The following is a 20,813-nucleotide window of genomic DNA, read 5'->3' as shown; positions in this document are numbered from 1 at the left end:
TGGCAAATGATTGATAGGCTAAATATGTAATGCACGATTTAAAATAAGGCAATCATTTGACTAGATAAATATTTCAATAAGCAAATACCAAGGAGATTAAGTTTGTATTTATCGAAATAAAGCAGCTAGGCAGACGTAAATAAACCGATAATATATGTTATTAGAATACTCACATAAAATGCGGATGATATATATGTATATGTATGTATATATATATATATATATATATATATATATATATATATATATATATATATATATATATATATATATATATATGTGTGTGTGTGTGTGTATGTATGTATGTATGTATGTATATAACAGAGAGAGATAGGAAAAATCACTTAGTTGTTTAGGAAACAAAACAAAAATTTTTTTGAGATAACCCGAACAAAATAGTTTACAGAGACTGACAAAATATTCTGTATTTAGAAAAATATATCGAAAATTTTTTCTAACTGGATATCAAATCTATCGTTATCATATCTTCTTGTTTGCTTGTTGTGGCTTTTCTTCATCAAGATTGTTCCATGCTTATCATATCATTATCATTCTAAGAGCATCATTATCATTTTAAGTACATTGATAAAGTCATAACTCCATATCGGCTTCTTTTTCTTTTTGCCAAGAGGCCAAAGGAGTAATGACGCAAATGCAGTTATCAGAAGGAGAAACGGAATACAAAAGTTCTTGGTGTGCTCAAGAGTGAGGCCTGTAAATTATGCATAAGCCATGGAAATTTGCTTAATTAAAGGAAGATTACCAAATTCAAAAATAAAAGGGATAGAGAGAAAGTACGAGAAGTTGCAGGCTGAAAGGATGACAGACAGCACCAATCTAGACTGCTCACATAAGCCTAGTAGTTGTAATAGGGTGGTGACTGACAGCTGTCCCTTGGTCTGTTTAAGAGTCAAAAAGGCTGCTACCTATCAACTCTTGTATCGCTAAACGAAAATGGGTCTACAGAAAGTGTAAATTTAAGGTCTTGTGGATGGTAAGAGAACAAAGGCCAGAATAAAGGATAGCTTAAAGATTGCCTTTCACTTATCCCTATTAAGGCGTGAAATAAAGAAGAAGAAACGTTCCGAATATGAGAACAGTTTTGTAAACAGATACAGCTAAATTATAAGTTGGGTAACGTTTATTATCGTTTACATATATAAATATCTGAGAAATTCTAAGTCAGTCTTGCCAACAGGGGTTCAAGGTATTCTAGTAAGTGAACACTGGGTAAAAATGTGAAAAATTTTGTGTAATATGTTTAAATTCTTAAACTTGGGGTAATATAAAACGAATATAAATAAAACCAGATATCCTGTTAGCTGTTGAAGAGAATAGTACTATTCAAACTCAAAAGTAGAAAATGCTGGAATATAAAGCATCCGTGGTCAGATAGAGACAAAAAAAGCATGTTTATTAAGAGTGAAAATAGCATGTTATTAAGCGGACCAAGAAGGCGAAGAAAGGGAGAAATTTTTACTTTAGGTATAGGGAATTTCCATTGAGACTAGAATACACAGATACCTTACTGAAACAAATATATTATAAAGTAAAATTGGGTGCAGAGGTTGCTCACACTGACTAATGCCTCCAATTCCAAAACAGGACGGCAAACAAACAGGTGCATCAAGCTAAAATTTAAAGGAAGTTTTGACAAAGAGGGGTGCGCGTGATTCTACGTTGGAATTTAATCAGTGATGCACAATGATTCCAACTCAGACTTCTGGGCTTTATAGTATCAAATTTGACAAGAATTGCCACGAAAAAATTCTTATTTGGTCTTCCATGGGTATGCGAAGGGGAAAGTAAAAAATCAAAGATTACACTGAATTTTTGGCAAAAAACCAAAGATATTGGTTTTTTAAGGGCATAAGCGATATGACTTAAGAAAATGAAAGGTTTAGAGGGTGTTCAGCAATTTGTTCCATCTTGTGAGTGCTACCAGAAAGATGAGGCTCTCTTCACCAGTCACTTTGTGTGAATGGGAGATTAGCACCCTATTTATTTGTGAAATTCTAGTTTTTCCATTGATAAAATAACAGACTTGGAATGTTGTTCTCTGTAATTGAGCTCTCCCTCATAGAGCAACCAGTAGTACTTGGAGGATGAAGAGAGGCATTTAAAGGAGGCAAGACTGTGTAGTATAAGGGGCAATGACAAAGATTTCAGCACTCTAAGAATGGTCTACTTCTTTAGCAAGAGCTTAAAGAACCGCATATTTTTCGTTTAATGCGCTGGTAAAACAATATTAATAACAAGAAGTTTAAGGGTGAATTGGTGTCCTATGTGGCACAGGACACGCCCTCGAACTTGAAGAAGTTGGGTCTTAGGAGAGACTGAAGAACAAGGAAAGGAAAAGTGAAATTTCGAGTCTAGTTCCGCACCAGGTACTATCAGAGCTTTTTTCATTTACCGTAAGCCTTTCATATCTTGTATATCCAAAAGTCAGATGACTGATCAGGCTGCCTACACACGAGTGTCCGCCACCGGTGTCGGACACTAGTGTCCTTGCTCAAGACACCGCCTGGCAACTAGTGAGCCACCGCCTGGCAACTAGTGAGCCACCCACACACCTCAGTCGGAAGAATGGCCGGAAACGAAGAGGTTCTACTTGTTGCTTTGCTAGCCAAAAAGAAATCGAAGAGGCGCTCTGTAGAGAGGAAGGTGCATGTACATCCCATGTTGTCATCAAGAATGAACACAGGAGCGCATCATACACTTTTCAATGATTTGTGTGCTGATGAAAAGAAGTTTTTCAACTATTTTCGTATGAGCAAGCCGTCATTTGAAGAACTTCTCAGCTACGTCAGGAGAGACATCACAGGAACTATCACAAACATGAGAGAATGCATTGCACCAGACGAGAAGCTTGCTGTAACTTTGAGGTAAGCCTTATATAACTAGTTGCTGGTACTTTTTATGAGGACATACATGATAAAAAAATACTAGATCTATTAATAAGACAAAAACTTAAAAACTTGATCTATTAGTAATATTTATTTCCTTACAAGTACAGTTCTATTTAGTACAAACAATGAGGTGCTTACTATGCAAGAAATAACTAATTATCATTCATATGGTTGCTGATGTCAGACATGGCTGGTGATGGTGCTGGTGTAGACATAGGAGTTGTTTGTAGATTAGTGTTGCTGCATTGAGGAATGTTATTCAGAGAATTATGATAATCCCCATGAACTGCTGGTTGCTGGGCATAGTGGAAAACTGGTGATGGCTGTGGAGGCTGGTATCTGGGAGGTGCCTGATGCTGAAAGTCCTGTGGCCATTGTTGGTACACCTGTTGAGCCTGGTAAATGGTGGCAATAATATCCTGCTTTAGCTTCAATTTTCTGTCTGCAGGTACCTTGTGCAGTTCTGTTACTAAGGATAGTAAGAACATCCTATCCTCGTCGTTTTCATTCGTTGCCTGTTGATTCTCACGCAATGCTTTTTTCTTGAGGAGTTCAATGAGTTCATCATCATTACTTTTTGTGTTCCGAGACTGGTTATGAGAACGTTTTCCAGGACGTTTCTCAGTCTCCCAAGTTTGCATTTCCTGACCTAGCTCTTGGGAGTCTTCATGTTCATTATCCTGATTAGTCTCTTCATCCATATTGCTTGCAGTGTGTTTGGAGACAGTTTCAAGAAAACGCAGGGCTTCAAAGTAGACATATTGCTTCCGTCCACAGGCACCTGATCCACTCTTTTCTTGCTTCTTCTTCAACAGCTCTCTGGCATAGCAGGATCGGATTCCCTTCCACTTCTTCTGAACAACAACCACTGACAAAGAGAAATCATAAACATCAGAAATACGATTTGCAAACTGTACAACGTCAGTATGTGTGTGTGTGTGTGTGCGTGCTGCAGTCACAATTAACCTATTCCTACTTTCTTTTTAATTTTTGCTACAGGTATCTGGCCACCGGTGACACCATGACTGATCTCCAATACCAGTACAGACTAGGCGTATCTACCATCGCGAACATCATCCGGGAAGTCTGCAAGGCTATTTGGGAAAGAGTGAAGACAGTTTGTTTTCCTGATGTGACAGAAAGATTTTGGTTGGAAATTGCAGCTCAGTTTTACCAAAAGACTGATTTCCCTCATTGTCTTGGTGCCTTAGATGGGAAACACATCAGGGTAATCAAACCAGAGAATAGTGGCTCTTTGTATTATAATTACAAGAACTACTTTTCGATTTTGCTTTTTGCTGTATGCGATGCATCACACAAATTCATATTTATTGATGTAGGTGCATATGGGAAGTCTTCTGACACAACTGTGTTCAAGGAGAGTAAATTTTTCAGGAAACTTGAAAATCAAACCCTGAATGTTCCTGCTCCACAAGAATCGTACTCAGGCTTTGGAACACCCATGCCTTTTGTATTTGTGGCTGTAAGCACAGTAGATTCTTTACTTGCCTTGTGAACATGTAATGAAACAGAAAATAAAAATAAACATAAAGGACTTACGTATTTCTTTCTTTTCTGAGAGGGGTTTCTCTTCAAAATCAGGAATGAGTTTCACCATTATTGCATTCCAGCAGTTCTGCTTTTCTATCTTATTTGCATATCCTCACAAGATGGGTCCCATAGTGCTGGTAGTTTTTCTATTTCACAAATGAGGTCCTCCGTGTTCAGCTTCTCCTCCACCTTCTTCGAAATTGTCCTTGATAGGTTGTCTCCTTCCATCATAGGATGATGGTGGGTGTCAAACTGAGCATGAGAAGCTGGCCAGTGGGCAGCGGTGGCGGACACTGGTGGCTACGTGTGAAAGCTTCCATTTAAAACAATGCTTTGCAGTGAGTGGCGGCAACCGTCAGTGTCCGCCACGTGTTGCGGGAGCGAGACACCGAAATATCTGTTGCCCGGAAGTTGTCTGCTTGGGACACTGCTGTTGCCTCGTGTGAAAGGCTCCATTTGATAATATGGGAGGCAACTAGTGTCCGACACCGGTGGCGGACACTAGTGTCCTCGTGTGTAAGGGCTCTAAGGGCCCTTAATCCATAATATCTGGATTTAATAGTGATGCCTATATATATATATATATATATATATATATATATATATATATATATATATATATATATATATATATATATATATATATATATAATTCAACGAATTGTCTTTTTACTTGTGAACTCAGTCAGCACGAAGATGGTAAAAAATATATTTTTAATAAAAGACTATTTTTGTTTTGTTAAATTTACATGGGCACCCTAGGATAGATTCCAGTACTTGGCTTTGCTACGTCTACGAGTATATTTAAGAATAACTAATGTTCAAGAAGAGATTGACAGCTCATGCAGTGTCTGATTTCAGTCAAGACTAGAACGTGAATACCATTCAGCATCTTCAAGAGACAGAGAAAGAGCAGTATAATGAATGCAGAGATATTTATAAAGATCTAAATCGGAAGCTACATTTTGAGAGCAAAGATAGGTAAATCCAACCAAGCATTACTCTCTAGTAGCCTGCATCCAAGCACATTGACCATGAGTTAGACGTTTTTAAAGCGGTTTCATGCATAAGATGCTGTTCAGATAGTTACTAGATACCTTAGAACAGGTTTATCTGATGGATCCAGTACATTAAAGATACAGAAAATTTAAATGTTTCCACATGCTCTGGTTTTTATTAGAAAAAACAGAGAAGATATTAGAGTTGTTTAGGATTCTACGTCTACGATACGGGCTAAATTCTGCTTGCCCTCTCAAAACAGATAATACGAAAGACCTTGCAAAAAAGTATATTAATTCTAGACTAGTCTAATGATGCTCTTCTACCTTAAGGGAACAATACCTTAACCATCCTTCCTTCAGATGAGTCTAGTGCTGTGAAAAGAGAATCCACTCGTGATGCATTTAAGTTTGAAACAGGAATTTTAGAGAACCATGAGCATAAAAATGGTATAGCCATACCGACTATTCAGACCGGTAGTTAACAAAGAGAAGGATTGTCAGAAACATCAAAGTTATTGTAAGTTCTATGATCACCAATCAGATTTGAAATTGCAAGGCAAATAAAATACTTCTCTTCTACATCGTGCTGCTTGCACGTCTGATTACAATGAATGGAAGGTACTTTAGTCCTATGATACACACACACACATACACGCACACACACTTACACACACACACACACACACACAAGCATAAGGCTTGATTGGTGAGGCTCCAGACACTACCAGACATTGAAACTATGATAATTTACTGATATATAATTCTAATTATATATATATATATATATATATATATATATATATATATATATATATATATATATATATATATATATATATATATATATATATATATATATATATATGTAGTCTCCAAGCATACGCTAAATTTAAGCACTTAAGTATATATTTTTCTCGTATTTATTACTGTCGATATTGAGCCTCTGACACTTAAGAGGTCAATATCAACTGGAAAAGTTATTTGTAAGTTAGTTTTGCGTTCCGCTAACAGGGCGGCGCTGCTTGCAGCCGCAGAGCCTTGTGGCCAAAAACAAGCGGGTACCCGGGAAATTGAATAGTCGCTTAGTGCACACTGTGACTTTTTCGTTTAAATCTTCGTAATGGTACGTTGTGCAGCTTACAACTGCAGAAATGGACACAGGTATTCTTCAAGAGAAAATGGAATAACGTTTCACGGGTAAGCAAAGCATAACGAATTTTATTTACCCATAATTTTGCGCCAGTCTTGTTAGCAGGAGACAGGCTTTCTCGGTTTACATGACTTCCATTTCCAGCATACCAAGGTCTATAGACCTTGCAGCATACTATGGTGGCGTATAAGTTCAATGGCGATTTCAGTTTTGAATTCAGAGCATCACTGATCTTATGTATGTGACATAATACGAAGTAAAAAAAAAATCTTGCTCGTTAATAAAAGTGCTAAGTAGTAAGTAGGCCTATAGGTTACCGGTTGCGTCAACAAGTCTTGTTATATGAAAATACTTATTTTGCCAGTCATTACGAATGCTTTGCAGTAGGTAGGCCTGTAGAATACTGTCTCTACCATCAGTTCTTCAGTTTTAGACATGTAAAGGCAGCGGTAGAGGTATTTAATAAACTGCATGGTATCAAACGGGGTTCCTTAACTACATTGCGGATGTATCGCTTGGTGAGAGTATTTGTGGACGGCGTAAACAAACGGTAGATAGCAACTTCTATTATGCGATTTAAAGTATAAATTATTGTATTTTTATGTGTAACAAATCTTGCTTTTATTTATGTTTACAAAGAAAAAACGATATTTTTCACTAAGTATAAAAAATTCTTTATTTCCATAGACTTCCGAACAATTATGCTCAGTAATGATTCTTTACCTGTAATAGAATATCACATTCTTATAGTAATTATTATAATGTGCTGTCTCAGTGTTTTGTAACTATAGTATAACACCGTGTGTTGGACCGGGTGATTCAGATGACCGCAGGAGATCGGCTCCAGGTTATGTTTCGGACACCACTTTATTTATCTATTTACTTTTTTTAGCATATAGCCTATGATAGGTCCGCTTGTATTGGGAGCTTCAACACACATGCAAGTGAAGGTCATTGCACGGTGTGCGACTGTGCATACATTATTCTTCCTTGTTTATTTAAACGATATTTGCTTACTTATAAGAGCACGTGACGATTGAAACACCAAACCTGCTCGATTTCATGTGGCCTCTGGTAAGCGGGAACCTGCTTGATGGCCATAGTCGAGTCTTTCTTGGGCGGAGGAGCGACGGCAGGCGTTTCTGTCTTCACCTTTGGCTTGGATGGAGGGAGGCTGGCGCTGGTGGGATTTGGGTTACTGACCGTTCCTGTGACACTCAGTCTGTGCACGGCACAGAAGTGGTCGTAGGCTGTTTGAGAGAGAGAGAAAGAAGTTAGGTGTGAACAGAAGAAATATAAGAACGAAATTGCGAACGGAGGTGATGGTAGTGGTACCGAATCCATCACATGGGAACTTCTTTTCGCCTCTTCTAATGAAATCATTTTTATTAATAAGTACAGTGTGTATTTAGTTTCCTGTTCATTAAATTTAAATTCCATCGCCACTCGGATCACATCCCTTTTAAGGTTCAGTAATATTTTAAATATGGGGTACAGGCATTCAGTTTGGGTGAAGGATTGGTTGAGGCGAGCCCTAGTGTAAACTGTTATGTAGGAAAAAACTGAAGACGTGAAGCATAATAGGAAATTAAATGTAATAAAAGATGAAAGTAATACGTGTAATAGAAGAAAAAACTAGGGAGGAGAAGAACAAAATTAGTCTGCTTGACAGGTTAACGGTATTTTTTTCCCGTTCCTGAAGAATGTTTACGAATGACAATGGTGAAAACAGTAAATATAGGCGTTTGGCAATGGCGATAACACGGAAAACCAAGCCCTCAGGACTCGTGTTCTTGTCGCCTGCTATAATTTCCCACGTAATTTTCCATTAAAGATTAGGGTTTATGGTTAAACTGCATGCTGAGTGAGGAAGTTATTAGATCATATTACAACACATTCCACTGAATTCCAAGCCATCGGAAACTTGCTTAGAACAGTTTGTAGAACTAATTTCGCAGAAGCAGAGCAATTGAAATATCCGCCAATTCGACTGGTCGGCTCTGATCTAATTTGCATACCACCATGCCAAAAAAAATTCTTTGTTGCGGAAAAAAATAAGATCAAAAGAAATATTATCCTAACAAAAATAACAGTGGTCCAGCCATAAAACCTGACACTCCAAGTAACAGCAGTGAAACTAAACGGATGTTTGTTGCTTGCCTTCCTCAATAGTGATCCTGAGGAAAATAGCGCTGACGTTCTGAGATAAGATGGGCGTTTCTTGTAGCTTGCCTTCCTCTTGGTTCAGCTCTGAAAAGGAACAAGGAAGTTGATTAAACAGTAATGAAACAGAAGTAGCTGACGACTGAAACATTTAAAAATACACAATGATGTGTTATGTATATATCAAGAATGCCCTCTTAACTTCTCGTTTTCCTCACACTTCTTGGATACGCTTTTCACTGCAAACCTTGAATCTGAGTTGGAAATAAATGAGGAAGCTCTCGCTGCGGTGAAAGTATTTGTGGCCTTTTGGGTAAGGGTAATTTTACTCTTAACTCTCTTGTGTGGGTTCGAATCCCACTCCGAAAGGGAGGACTTCGTACGTTTCCCAGTCGGAATCTAGGTTTGTAATACTAAATGCATTTAAAAAGTGTGAGGAGATCAAAGGGTCGTTATAGCTTTTAGAGATAAATTTATATCTGGTGAAAATGACAAGTAGTTTATATATATACATATATATACACATACATTCTTATAGATGTATTTATGTATGTGTATATATACAGTATATATATATATGTATTATAAATATATATAACTGTATTATATATATATGTGTGTATATATATAATAAACACACCCATTTTTAGCATGACCTTTAAGTACTAATCCTTTCGTAAGTTTATTGGCACCGCGAAAGCAATTTGATTCAATTAGGTTTATTATACTAAAGAATCTTTTACCTTCTTGTGCAATCTCCTCGAAGTCCGTTGGCTGCTTCTTGATGCTTCGGGCCACGGAGATTTTGCGAACTGGGGCAAGAAGAAGGGACGTTGTTGGCGGGGGGGGGGGGGGGGGGTAAGAAATCGTGATCAGTTCGGAGGCGCAGGATTTATTTTATTTTTTTATCTGTGAGCCTTTCTGAATGGCAATAACCTTTTGTTTGTGAGTGTGTCTTCTGAAGTTTTCGAAAATGAATGATTAATTTCTTTTTATTTGGGAGTTTTTATTGAGAATATTTTATATTTTGTGTTTTATTAAATTAAATAAATGCTTTGGATGATATCAAACTCTTATAAAGCATAATGATTTGGATCGATCATTTGAAAATGCTTTCACGGGCAAAGCTAAAAGCTCGTGGTTTAGGAAAAGAATGGTTTGTGCTAGGCCGAGAGACCATCTAATGAAATCAGATTTTAAAAATTTAACACAATAGAAAAGTTATGGATAGAGAGAGAGAGAGAGAGAGAGAGAGAGAGAGAGAGAGAGAGAGAGAGAGTTTTACCATTATAAGCGATGATGTTCACGTTGTCGATGGACGTGAGGCCAGGCAGTGAGACGACCAAGAACTGTGGATAGAGTCCATTTGACACCCAAAAGGTGTCTCTGCGGCTGTGATAATAATAATAATAATAATAATAGTAATAATAATATGTCTCATTAATATCATTCTTAATGAAACATGCTTGTTCTTCGTTGGACGAGTCGGTAGAGTTCTCGGCTAGCACTCTGCTAGGCCCGAGTTCGAGTCTCCGACCGGCCAATGAAGAATTAGAGGAATTTATTTCTGGTGATAGAAATTCATTTCTCGGTGTAATGTGGTTCGGATTCCACAATAAGGTGTAGGTCCCGTTGCTAGGTAACCAATTGGTTCTTAGCCAGGTAAAATAAGTCTAATCCTTCGGGCCAGCCCTAGGAGAGCTGTTAATCAGCTCAGTGGTCTGGTTAAACTAAGGTATACTTAGCTTAATGAAACATGTTTAACAGAGGGTGTTCTTCTTAGATAATAATAAAATTCCAATAAAAAAGTAGATTATAAAAACGTGCTATTATACATTTCTGAGAGACATCGGCGGGAATTAACGCACTTTTTCCAGTACGTTAATAGATTAATCGTGTGTTACGAGTCAAAAGCAAAAAAAAAAAAAGTATATATTTCAAAAAGGGCGGACTGACACTAGATCCAGCCCCGTAATGGAAAATTAACGGTATAAATGCTTCATATATGATATCATCGTCTATTAGATAATTTTCATTGCGAGTGCTGCAGACTTCCCCGCGCTATCCTCTTTTTTCAGGATAAATTAAAGTGCGTTGAAGAAGCTGGTCATCTTTACATAGCTTTTCTTTTTATCTATTTACCATCATCAACATTTTATTTTCACCATTTTGTGTAATTCTAAAGGTTTGGAGTATTTGAAAATAATGTTTTAATAAAGAATATTTCATTATAAGAGCATTATTTGAAAAATTCTTTATGCTGGGTTTAAATGTCATATCCATAAATCAATCAGTCGAGACATAATTATGAAAATTATAAAGAACAAAACACCTTACCCGTCCATGATAGCAGCCGGAGGGAAATTGGGATCATGACTCGAAGCGTAGATGACCTGGGCGTCCACCATTGTGACCTCGTTCAGTAGGTGAGTGGAGGAGCAGTTGCAGTACCTGTGCAATGAACACGGGTTGCACAGTTTTATTACTATGCAGCAGTAACGTGCAGAGACAAATCAATGGGCAGGTGCTCAGGACTAGAAAAGGGTACTTTTATATATATATATATATATATATATATATATATATATATATATATATATATATATATATTATTTATTTATATATATATATGTATATATACATATACATTTATATATACATATATATAAATGTATATATATACATATACATATACATTTATATATATGTATATATGTATACATATACACATATATATATGGGGTGACAGTGAAAACCACTTATAACATGCTGTCCATATGTATTTGTCAGGTATACCTACATATAATTATAATGTATATGCATACGTGTGTGTGTGTGAGCTGTATGTATGAAAATATTTGAAGACTCATATATTAAAAATAAAAAGTGACTTATGGGGCGTGGGGGCAAAGAGGCAGGTGCTTGGGCACCCACAGCATCACCCCTCTGCACGTGCCTGCTATGCAGTGAAGCAGTTGTAGTACGTATACCTAAGGAGACAGTTATAAACATGCAAACTGAAACGTGTCAGGGGTGGCACAAAAGGAAGACTGTTCAGTACAATGAAAAACCGGTTGTATTTAAGGAGAACTGCCCCTATCTTTCTTTCCTTAAATCTTCAGCCGAAAACCAATATGGACAGAGTCAATAGACTATAAAACCAAGAGGGCTCCAAGGGGAAATCTGCCCGGAGAGAGAGAGAGAGAGAGAGAGATGTTCTAGGAAAAGGTAATGAGTAAGCAAATAAATACGAGGGAACGAAAATAAAAGACATACACCTGAATTCAGGAGACGTCAGTAGGAATTGGGAATAAATTTACTCCTTGCTTGAACATTTGGAAATCAGAAGATTCCACAACTGCACAGTTCCCTAATGTATAGAAGTAACTTACGGATGCTACTGATCCTTAGCCTGTCTTTTGATATATTTCTCGACTGTTATTTATTTTGTATATATACTGATATGCTTTGTGAACCGTTTATCCTCTTTTCTGTAGGTTATTTTTGTATTTTGTGTAACTGCTCTGTTTTTCTGGTTAGTTCACTTATGGACATTCTACTCTTGGGAAGTTTGTTAGAGAGAGAGCGATTCATCGTAAAGAGTAAAGAGCTAGGCCCTTATATTGTTCCAACGTCTGCCGAACAAAGACCAAAATGGACAGTATAGAGATATAGAAAATTACAAGAATGCCTTTTTGAAAATTTTAATTCTTGCTTGATATAAAAATGAAATGTAGATTGATCAGTTAATAATAATAAGATGCATATTTGCTTCTAATAATAATAATAATAATAATACACACAAAAATAAACATATATTCATCCTAACAATACCTTACTCTGAGAGCAATCTCATTTACTCATATTGAAATGACTCCATAGGTCTCCAGCGTCACGCTACATTCTGTGATGAATTACGAGACACGCAACCTCGTACATTATCTGGAATTCATTTGCCTATTTCCCCTTCACCGTAATATAATAGAACAGGAGGTTCATATATTAAGAAATAAAATTACGTATAAGGGGGCATAGGAATACTTTACGGTAAAATCATGGAAGAAAGTAGCAGTATATTATTATTATTATTATTATTATTATTATTATTATTATTATTATTATTATTATTATTATTATTATTGTAAAATCAGGAAACAGACTTTCTTTATTACAGGTTTTGTTAAACAAAATGGCAGTTTCAGCAGCATTTATTTTATATAGTAAACGCTCAGTTCGTCTTATCAATTGCTTTTTTTGCGTTGGAATGGTTGCAAGCAATTGACTGATATTCATATCCGTGGTTTAGTGATGTGTAGGAGGTAGTTCTCGTGGGGTGTCGACTAGTCGACACCCCACGAGAACCACCACCTACACATCACTACACCACCGGATATGAACATCGGTCAATTGCTTGCAACCATTCCAGCGCAAGAAAAGCAATTGATAAGACGAATTGAGCGTTTACTATATAAAATAAGTGCTGTTGGAACTGCCATTTTGTTTAACAAAACCTGTATTATTATTATTATTATTATTATTATTATTATTATTATTATTATTATTATTATTATTATTATTATTATTATTATTTTGGCACGTATACATTTATGGTTAGGAGGACAAGAGAATATTCATTTACTCTCTCGACTTCTTCAGAACTAAGCGGCCACAATAGAAAATGAAAGAAATTAAAGAAAAAACATAGCTAACAGGAAGTCCCCTAAACTGTTTAATCATAATAACCCACTTTCCTGACCACCATCACGGTCTTGAAGACAAACAACAACAGGTATACCTATGGCTTTCTTTAATTGCGTAAGACATACCATACACCATACATCTACTCATTGTTTACCAAAGAGCAACTGTATCCTTGCTTCTCAAAATTTCTAGGGAGGCTTCGAATCACCACGAAGCGTAGCTCGAATTTTGGGGAGGAATCTATGTTCTTTTCAGGGCGTTACATATGAATTGCTCTCCAAAGGGGGTCAGTACCGTCAGTGTACCTCACACAGTACGCCGAAGGCATTACTTAAGTTTTTTTGCAGCGTCCCTTTGGCTCCTGGCTGCAACCCTTTCATTCCCTTTACTGTACCTCCGTTCATATTCTCCTTGTTTCTTCCATCTTACTTTCCACCTTCTAATAATTGTTTCATAGTGCAACCACGAGACTTTCCTCCTGTTATGCCTTTGAAACCTTTTTACCCTCACTTTCCCTTCTTGCTTTGAATGACCTTATAGGTTCCAACGCTTGGCCTTTGGCCGTAATTTCATATTCCAATTCCATAAGAATTGCAATATCTGAAAACAAAATAACGGAAGATTCTTCAGTTACTAGGGACACGCAGATGCCCACACACATACACTGAACAGTTTCTCCGTCAGCTGTTACGTAAGTTATTAGTTCAGAGGAACATTTATTACTTTATGGATCTAAACGTAAGATTGCAACCAGAAAATCAAATACTCAAATACTTTACAAATATCGAGTAATGCATTGCTAACGAAGGCTATTCTGGTGTCATTTGCTTAGTAACCTGAAATAGAATCTACATGTCATTACGGAGAAAAAAAAAAACTGTCATTCTCCCAAGATAAATAACCCAAGGTCGTCGAGTACCTTTCTGCCAACATTGAATAGGTTTTGGAGATGAAATGCGTCATGGAACATGAGGTTCTCTGAAAGAACGTTTCTTCAGTAGATCAATACCAGAACTGAAAATCCAGCTCTCGTTCAATTCAATGCCGTAACTAACTAAATATTTTATTTAAACTTATTTACCTTATTTACCTGTGCTTCTAGACTGTTCCCTATACATACGTTTGCAATTTGATTAGTGACGGTGTTTAATCTTATATATTTGGTTTACATGGACCTCTGTAAGCTAGATGCAAGAAAACCAGCGACGCTGATAGACTGTATGCACATGAGTGTTTTGTCAAAAAGGAAAAGACTGAAGAAATATACTGCCAATATTAATAGTTCTATCTGCTCTTTAACGAATTTAAAAATTTTTTTAGAGGTATAAACTAATAATAGTTCCAACTCGCTATACAAAGGCCGTCGAGACGTGCAACCTAATGTCCTTATCTAGCCCAGACCAAAAGCACAGGTAAAAATGAATTAGGAAGAGAAAATTAATATCAGTGCCTTTCAACATACTTCGAGTGTCGGGTCCTGTAGGATGCCGAAGCAGTTGTTAGGGCCCGGGACAAGGACTTGAGGCCACGGACGCAAGATGCTCTGCCGCAGGTCCCGCTGAGGCCAAATCTCTCGCCGTCCTCTGAATTCGGATTGCCCGTGGGAGGTGTCGGAGGCGCGGACGACGGCGCAAAGGTGTCGGTTTCGCTGATGCTAGAGAGTGAAGCCCCTGAGGAAGGGGAAAAAGATGTCCTATTTGAAGGGGGCACCTTGCCTGGCTAAAAAATTTTTGCTGTTATTATTATTAGTATTATTATTTGAAGGAAGTAGACCCTCTTTTAAGCATGTTCTGTTAAAAGGACTGCATCGGTAGAACTGATTTTATACTCGTACAAGGTCTTTTCAGATCTTCTTACTATTCTCTTTTCTTCAAGGCTGATATCTGCTAAGAGCTGGTCGTTGTACATAATCTAGATAAAGGGAAAGGCTATAGTTCTGAGTGTAGTCACTTTTATTCTGGTACACTCAGGCACAAGTTAAACATGGCGTGATATAACCTAGAGTTTCAGGTTAGCATATGCTGACAACCTGAAACTATATTCAGAACTATTGCCTTTCCCCTTATCCAGAGTGTGTATGTACATCGACCAGCTCTTAGCGGATATCAGCCTTGAAGAAAAGAGAATAGTTAGAAGAACAGAAAAGATCTTGAGTAAAATCAGTTCCACTGCTGCTGCCATTCTTTTTAACAGAACATATTATTATTATTATTATTATTATTATTATTATTATTATTATTATTATTATCGAGATTTTGTGTCGCGAGAACGCTTGAATATTATATATCATCATATATTTTTTACTCTTAGAGGGTTAACGCCAGAAGGCGTTAGAATTCACCGGATGTCTTTTGGGATGAGGGTGCTAGCCCTTATGGTCTTTCTCTGACTACCACCCTATCCTGATAGCCACTCACAGATGGGTCGACCGGTGCAGGGGATCGAACTAAGGACCTTGCGAATGTAAACGCAGTGCAAATGCTTAATACAGCACCAACTCACCTGACAGTAGTTCCTCGCTGGATTCTATCTCCTCCGCATACTCCTGGCTGATGCTCTTGGCGAGCCTGGGATGACGGTGGTGATGCTGCTGTTGATACTGTTGTTGTTGCTGTTGCTGTTGTGGTTGCTGATTCCTGTTCTCTTGGTCTTCCTCTTCTTCCTCTCCCACCTCCTCGAGCTGCTGCTCCCCCGGGAGAGTGCCAAAGGTCGTGAGCCGACTGACCGAGCGCGAAGGAGGCCTGGACGCCGACGGGGTGTTTGTCCTTCAGAGGAATATAAGGATGATAACAGATTTTCATCACATATCCAACTTGTAGAAATGGCTGTTGTTGTTTTTTTTCAGATATCTCGGGCAGAAAGAGAGAGAGAAATTATCCCATGTATTTCTAGGTATCATTTACGAACACTGACATACAAGCAAACAAGATATACACTTCTATAGCATTTTTATCTTTTGTCTTTTCCCTAAAATTTGATTATTTACAGGATATAAAAACGTCTTTTCATTGCACACACACATATATATAAATGTGTGTGTGTGTGTGCATACTGCATAATGTATATTTTTACCTTATCACCGTGAAATTTTATACATAAGCATTAAGCTACAAATGTCTTTTAAAATCCAATTCGCTACTTCGGGAATATCACCGAAGGGGAATTATAAGTAATAGACTTTGGTACCAAATCATTTATCACTTAGAATTCCACTTCGGTGATATTCCCGAAGTAGCGTGAACTAGATGTTAAGCGACATTTGTAGTTTAATGTTTGTATATAAAATACATACATATATATATATATATATATATATATATATATATATATATATATATATATATATATATATATATATAATATATATATTATGTATATATATAATATAATATATATATATATATATATATAATATATATATTATGTATATATATAATATATATATATATATATATATATATGTGTGTGTGTGTGTGTGTGTGTGTGTGTGTGATTAATTACTTGTTTACTAAGAATTCATGTCATGCCTTACCTTGGTGTGACGATGGGAGTCCCAGGCCTAGACGCCGATGCCTGACTCGAGCTTAATTTCCTGGCTGACGAACGTGGATGATCCACCGGCACTGCGGAGGCCAGGACTGTGCAAGTCATGCACAGTCATCCATTTATTGTTCTTCCAAAATGGGGTTCGAACCTCTTTATCCTCTCAAATCAGTCGGTTCTACGCCAGACTCGATCCCTATTGTAGAGGATTCAGATCCTCTGCCGCTGGTCCCATTATCTAGAAGTGTGTAGGGAGTCTTTGTTGTTCCTCGATGATGGAGTCCAAAGGAAGGTCCTCTCTGCCAAAGTCTTAGCCTGCCATTCTCATATATATATAGACGAGTTTTCACCTGAAGGGACACAGAACAAAATTAGCGCGGAAATGATATCCCTGAGGTAACAAACGAAGAGTTACCAGAGATCAACTACAAAATAAAAAAATATATATATATAAAATACAATTTTTAAAACACTAAAAAGTAAAAAATAATTTTTTGAGACACGCCAGGATTTTCTTACAATTAATCATGTCTACAAAAATAAAAGCGTGGGCGGCAAACATGGAAGGAAATGCTACAAGGAGAGAAATATATATTTTTTTATTTCTTGAAGCATTTCCTTCCATGTTTGGGGCCCACGCTTTTATTTTTGTAGGCATGATTAATTGTAAGAAAATCCTGGTGTCTCAACAAATTATTTTTTACTTTTTAGTGCATTTTAATAAAGGCGTGTTTTAAAAATTGTATTTTATATTTTTTTATTTCATACTTTTTAGTTTTGACAGAAATTGTAACCGATTTATGATTGTAGCTAAAAGAAAATGAATGTGATATCCTGTCGAGCCAAATAAGGTTTAACAAATCCGTAGAGTTATTAACTTATTCTACCGACTCAAAGAAAAATCCGAAGATTTTCATGCAAATCCTGAAATACTGTGAGAGGTCATTATAGGGTCAGTAGAGGTCACTGCTGACCTACTGATCATGTAAGGTTATACTGTCACCGGGACTGAGTAACCATGCAAAATTTCAAGTCCATCGGACGAAGGGAGCTGATCGAAAATTTAGTTACAAGATTTGACCCAAACAGCAGACGCAGAAGTCAAGTTAAATAAAAGCATATAATAAGGCACACTCTTCTGTTAAGAGGGAAATATGACAGGGAGCAACAGAATTAATTGACTTGGTAATCATTTATTTGAAAAAAAAGTTGCCTAAAAGCAAGTATAAAGAGAGAGGGGTTATTTTGATCTCCATGAAAGAAAAGATGACCTGCTCTGTTTCTTTACCTTTTAATGAGTTTTTCTCCCGGTAAAGGTTAAGAACTGCAAGGTCAAATTCATATGAAAAGTTAAGACGGCTGGGAGGAGAACTTGATGCACCCTCCCCTCCCACTATCAATTCAAGCCTGATGAAAACAAGAGGATATAAAAAAATGAAGGGGAAGGAAGGTTGAACCACAAACGAAGCTATATAGTCGCCTCTTGCAAGAAGGAGGATTACAGGAATTAATGTTTATAACCTGCCTCTAGACAACACGTGATTAACTGCGTGTCAGGTGAAAAGGGAAATGAACAGGTGACATAGTACCTATATCTAGTAATAATATATTTATTCGGAGCTCAATTTATCACAAAGACTTACGAGTAATCAGCTCTAGACCCTTCCCAGAAAGTAAGTGTTGACAAAAAAGGACCCTTGCTCATAAAATATATGAAAATAATCCGCGTAGGTAGTAGTGCCGTCAGTGCACCTCATGCGGTGCACTATAGGCATTATTTAAGGTTCTTTGCAGCGTCCCTTCGGCCCCTAGCTGCAACCCCTTTCATTCCTCTTAATGTACCTCCGTTCATATGCTCTCTCTTCCATCTTACTTTCCATCCTCTCCTAACAATTGCTTCAGCGTTATTTTCAACGCCGAATGACCTCATAGGTCCCAGCGCTTGGCCTTTGATCTAAATTTTTTAATCCGGTTCAAGTTCCAATAACAATATGTTTAATCCAAGTCCAATTTCATCACAAAGACTTACGGGTAACGTAGTCTAGAGCCTCCCGAGAAAGTAGGTCTTAGTAAAAAGGTCCACAGCTCGTAAAATATATGAAAGTAATGACGCACGAGAATATCTAAGCATGATTGCACTTTTGATTTTCTTATAAAAATGGGAGGATATATATCGTTGTTGCGTCTGCTCGAGAACAGATAATGGCGACACGAATGTCACGCGATTACCTGAATTGGCTTTTTACAATCTTAATGTACTGCGTTTTACGACTAATTTTGCTTCTGAGGCAAGAACTCCTGCACGCAGGTGGCAGTTTATTCTCTTCTTTTTATCACATACAAGCATACATACATATACGCATAAATGTTGAAATGCAAATACATACCTACAAATACAGGCATATATATATATATATATATATATATATATATATATATATATATATATATATATATGTATGTATGTATATATATATATATATATATATATATATATATATATATATATGTATAACTGAATCACGAAAAATATGGAACGTGATGAATATATAAATAAAGATAAAATTCACGAAGGAAAGGAAAGACTGGAGTGCTGCGAGGCCTTTCAACTCTTTTGAAAGGCCTGGCAACACTCCAGTGTTTCCTTTCCTTCGTGGATTTTATATTTTTATATATATATATATATATATATATATATATATATATATATATATATATATATATATATATATATATATATATATATATATATTATGAGGCCGGTTGGATTCAAGATATTTTCTGCGAGTATAAATCATTAACTGCCTTTGCTACGGATATCTACCGGTATACATTTTTTTTTTCGTTTTTTTATTTTTCTAAGACTGCTAAAGAAAAGATCGGTTCTAAGCCACGCAATATTTTTATTTTACTTAACTCTCATAAGTGAAATTTCCTTCCTATTTACGTTTTCTGTAACTAAAGCAATCTTTCTTCTTCAAGTATTAGGTCTTCGTCTTTCTTAGAGAATGAGCTCCTCTTTTCTTTTATTTTTTCATCCCCTTCCTCACGATGCCAGAGAACTCAAAATCAATCAGTCAAGCAGGCGTTGAATAGATAGGAGATGTATGTTGCAATTCACAAAAGCGTCCTCGAAAAAACGAGTAAGAAACTGTTCGTAGCGTGGCGGATCAGAGTGTGATATATTTGAAGTTTTCATCGTGTGTGTCAACGAGGACAACTGCAACGCAGTCACCGCTGCGAGTTCGTTAGTTTGTCCGCATCGATCGGTGCGAAGTGGTTGCCAGCGAGAGCAATAGTCAAAGGGCCCCGAACGCTTTAATAATTAAAAGACACGAGTCCCATCCTATATCTTCTCTCTTTCATCAGACCTGTTGCTTTCTTTGTCCTCCTTGAGACGCTCAAAAGAGGTCTGAGTCCTCTGCTCTTCTCTAGTTCAAGGGGAAGGGACGGGTCTGTCTCATAGGTCAAGGTTAGGTCTTGTGTTTCTCTTACACTTTCAATTTTTCTCATTTTTTCCTGCAGTCCCATTTTCCTTATTTTTCTTTTATTTTCATGGATGAAGTCCTACGTCCGTTGAATGTCAAGTTACATTTTCCATACGTCTTTGTTACGTCTTTCTTTCTTTTAGGGCTAACATATTCGCTCAGTGCCTTATGCATTTACATAAAGTGAGGGAAAGGGATAACCTAATGTCCGTATAAAGAATCATATGCACCAAAGACAAAGAAGTGTGTATAATGACCACACCTCACCTAAAAAAGGAATTGATTTGTTTTTCATGATGAAGCTACC

At 36.9% G+C, this 20,813-nt stretch overlaps 1 protein-coding gene across 3 annotated transcripts in view; it reads right to left on the bottom strand.

Annotated features, from left to right (window-relative positions):
• LOC136844482 (uncharacterized) overlaps positions 1 to 20,813 on the bottom strand; it is a 41,866-nt gene that overhangs the window by 1,817 nt on the left and 19,236 nt on the right. The window contains exons 2-10 of one of the 3 annotated variants that reach the window (XM_067113771.1): positions 17,008 to 17,368; positions 15,978 to 16,240; positions 14,938 to 15,145; positions 11,112 to 11,225; positions 10,060 to 10,166; positions 9,518 to 9,586; positions 8,772 to 8,861; positions 7,662 to 7,861; positions 5,802 to 5,833 (exon numbers count right to left, since the gene is read on the bottom strand). In XM_067113771.1, coding sequence (XP_066969872.1) covers positions 5,828 to 5,833; positions 7,662 to 7,861; positions 8,772 to 8,861; positions 9,518 to 9,586; positions 10,060 to 10,166; positions 11,112 to 11,225; positions 14,938 to 15,145; positions 15,978 to 16,240; positions 17,008 to 17,126 — 1,176 coding nt within the window. In that variant the 5' untranslated portion in view covers positions 17,127 to 17,368 and the 3' untranslated portion in view covers positions 5,802 to 5,827. Of the gene's footprint in view, positions 1 to 2,974; positions 3,778 to 5,801; positions 5,834 to 7,661; positions 7,862 to 8,771; positions 8,862 to 9,517; positions 9,587 to 10,059; positions 10,167 to 11,111; positions 11,226 to 14,937; positions 15,146 to 15,977; positions 16,241 to 17,007; positions 17,369 to 20,813 lie in introns of those variants that run through there. The other 2 variants (XM_067113770.1, XM_067113769.1) reach the window with 2 other exon arrangements.

Source organism: Macrobrachium rosenbergii, chromosome 12 (genome assembly GCF_040412425.1).
Source record: "Macrobrachium rosenbergii isolate ZJJX-2024 chromosome 12, ASM4041242v1, whole genome shotgun sequence".
NCBI classification, from domain to species: domain Eukaryota; kingdom Metazoa; phylum Arthropoda; class Malacostraca; order Decapoda; family Palaemonidae; genus Macrobrachium; species Macrobrachium rosenbergii.
Note: the sequence above shows the minus strand (reverse complement) of the source record. Positions and strands in the feature narration are given on the sequence as shown.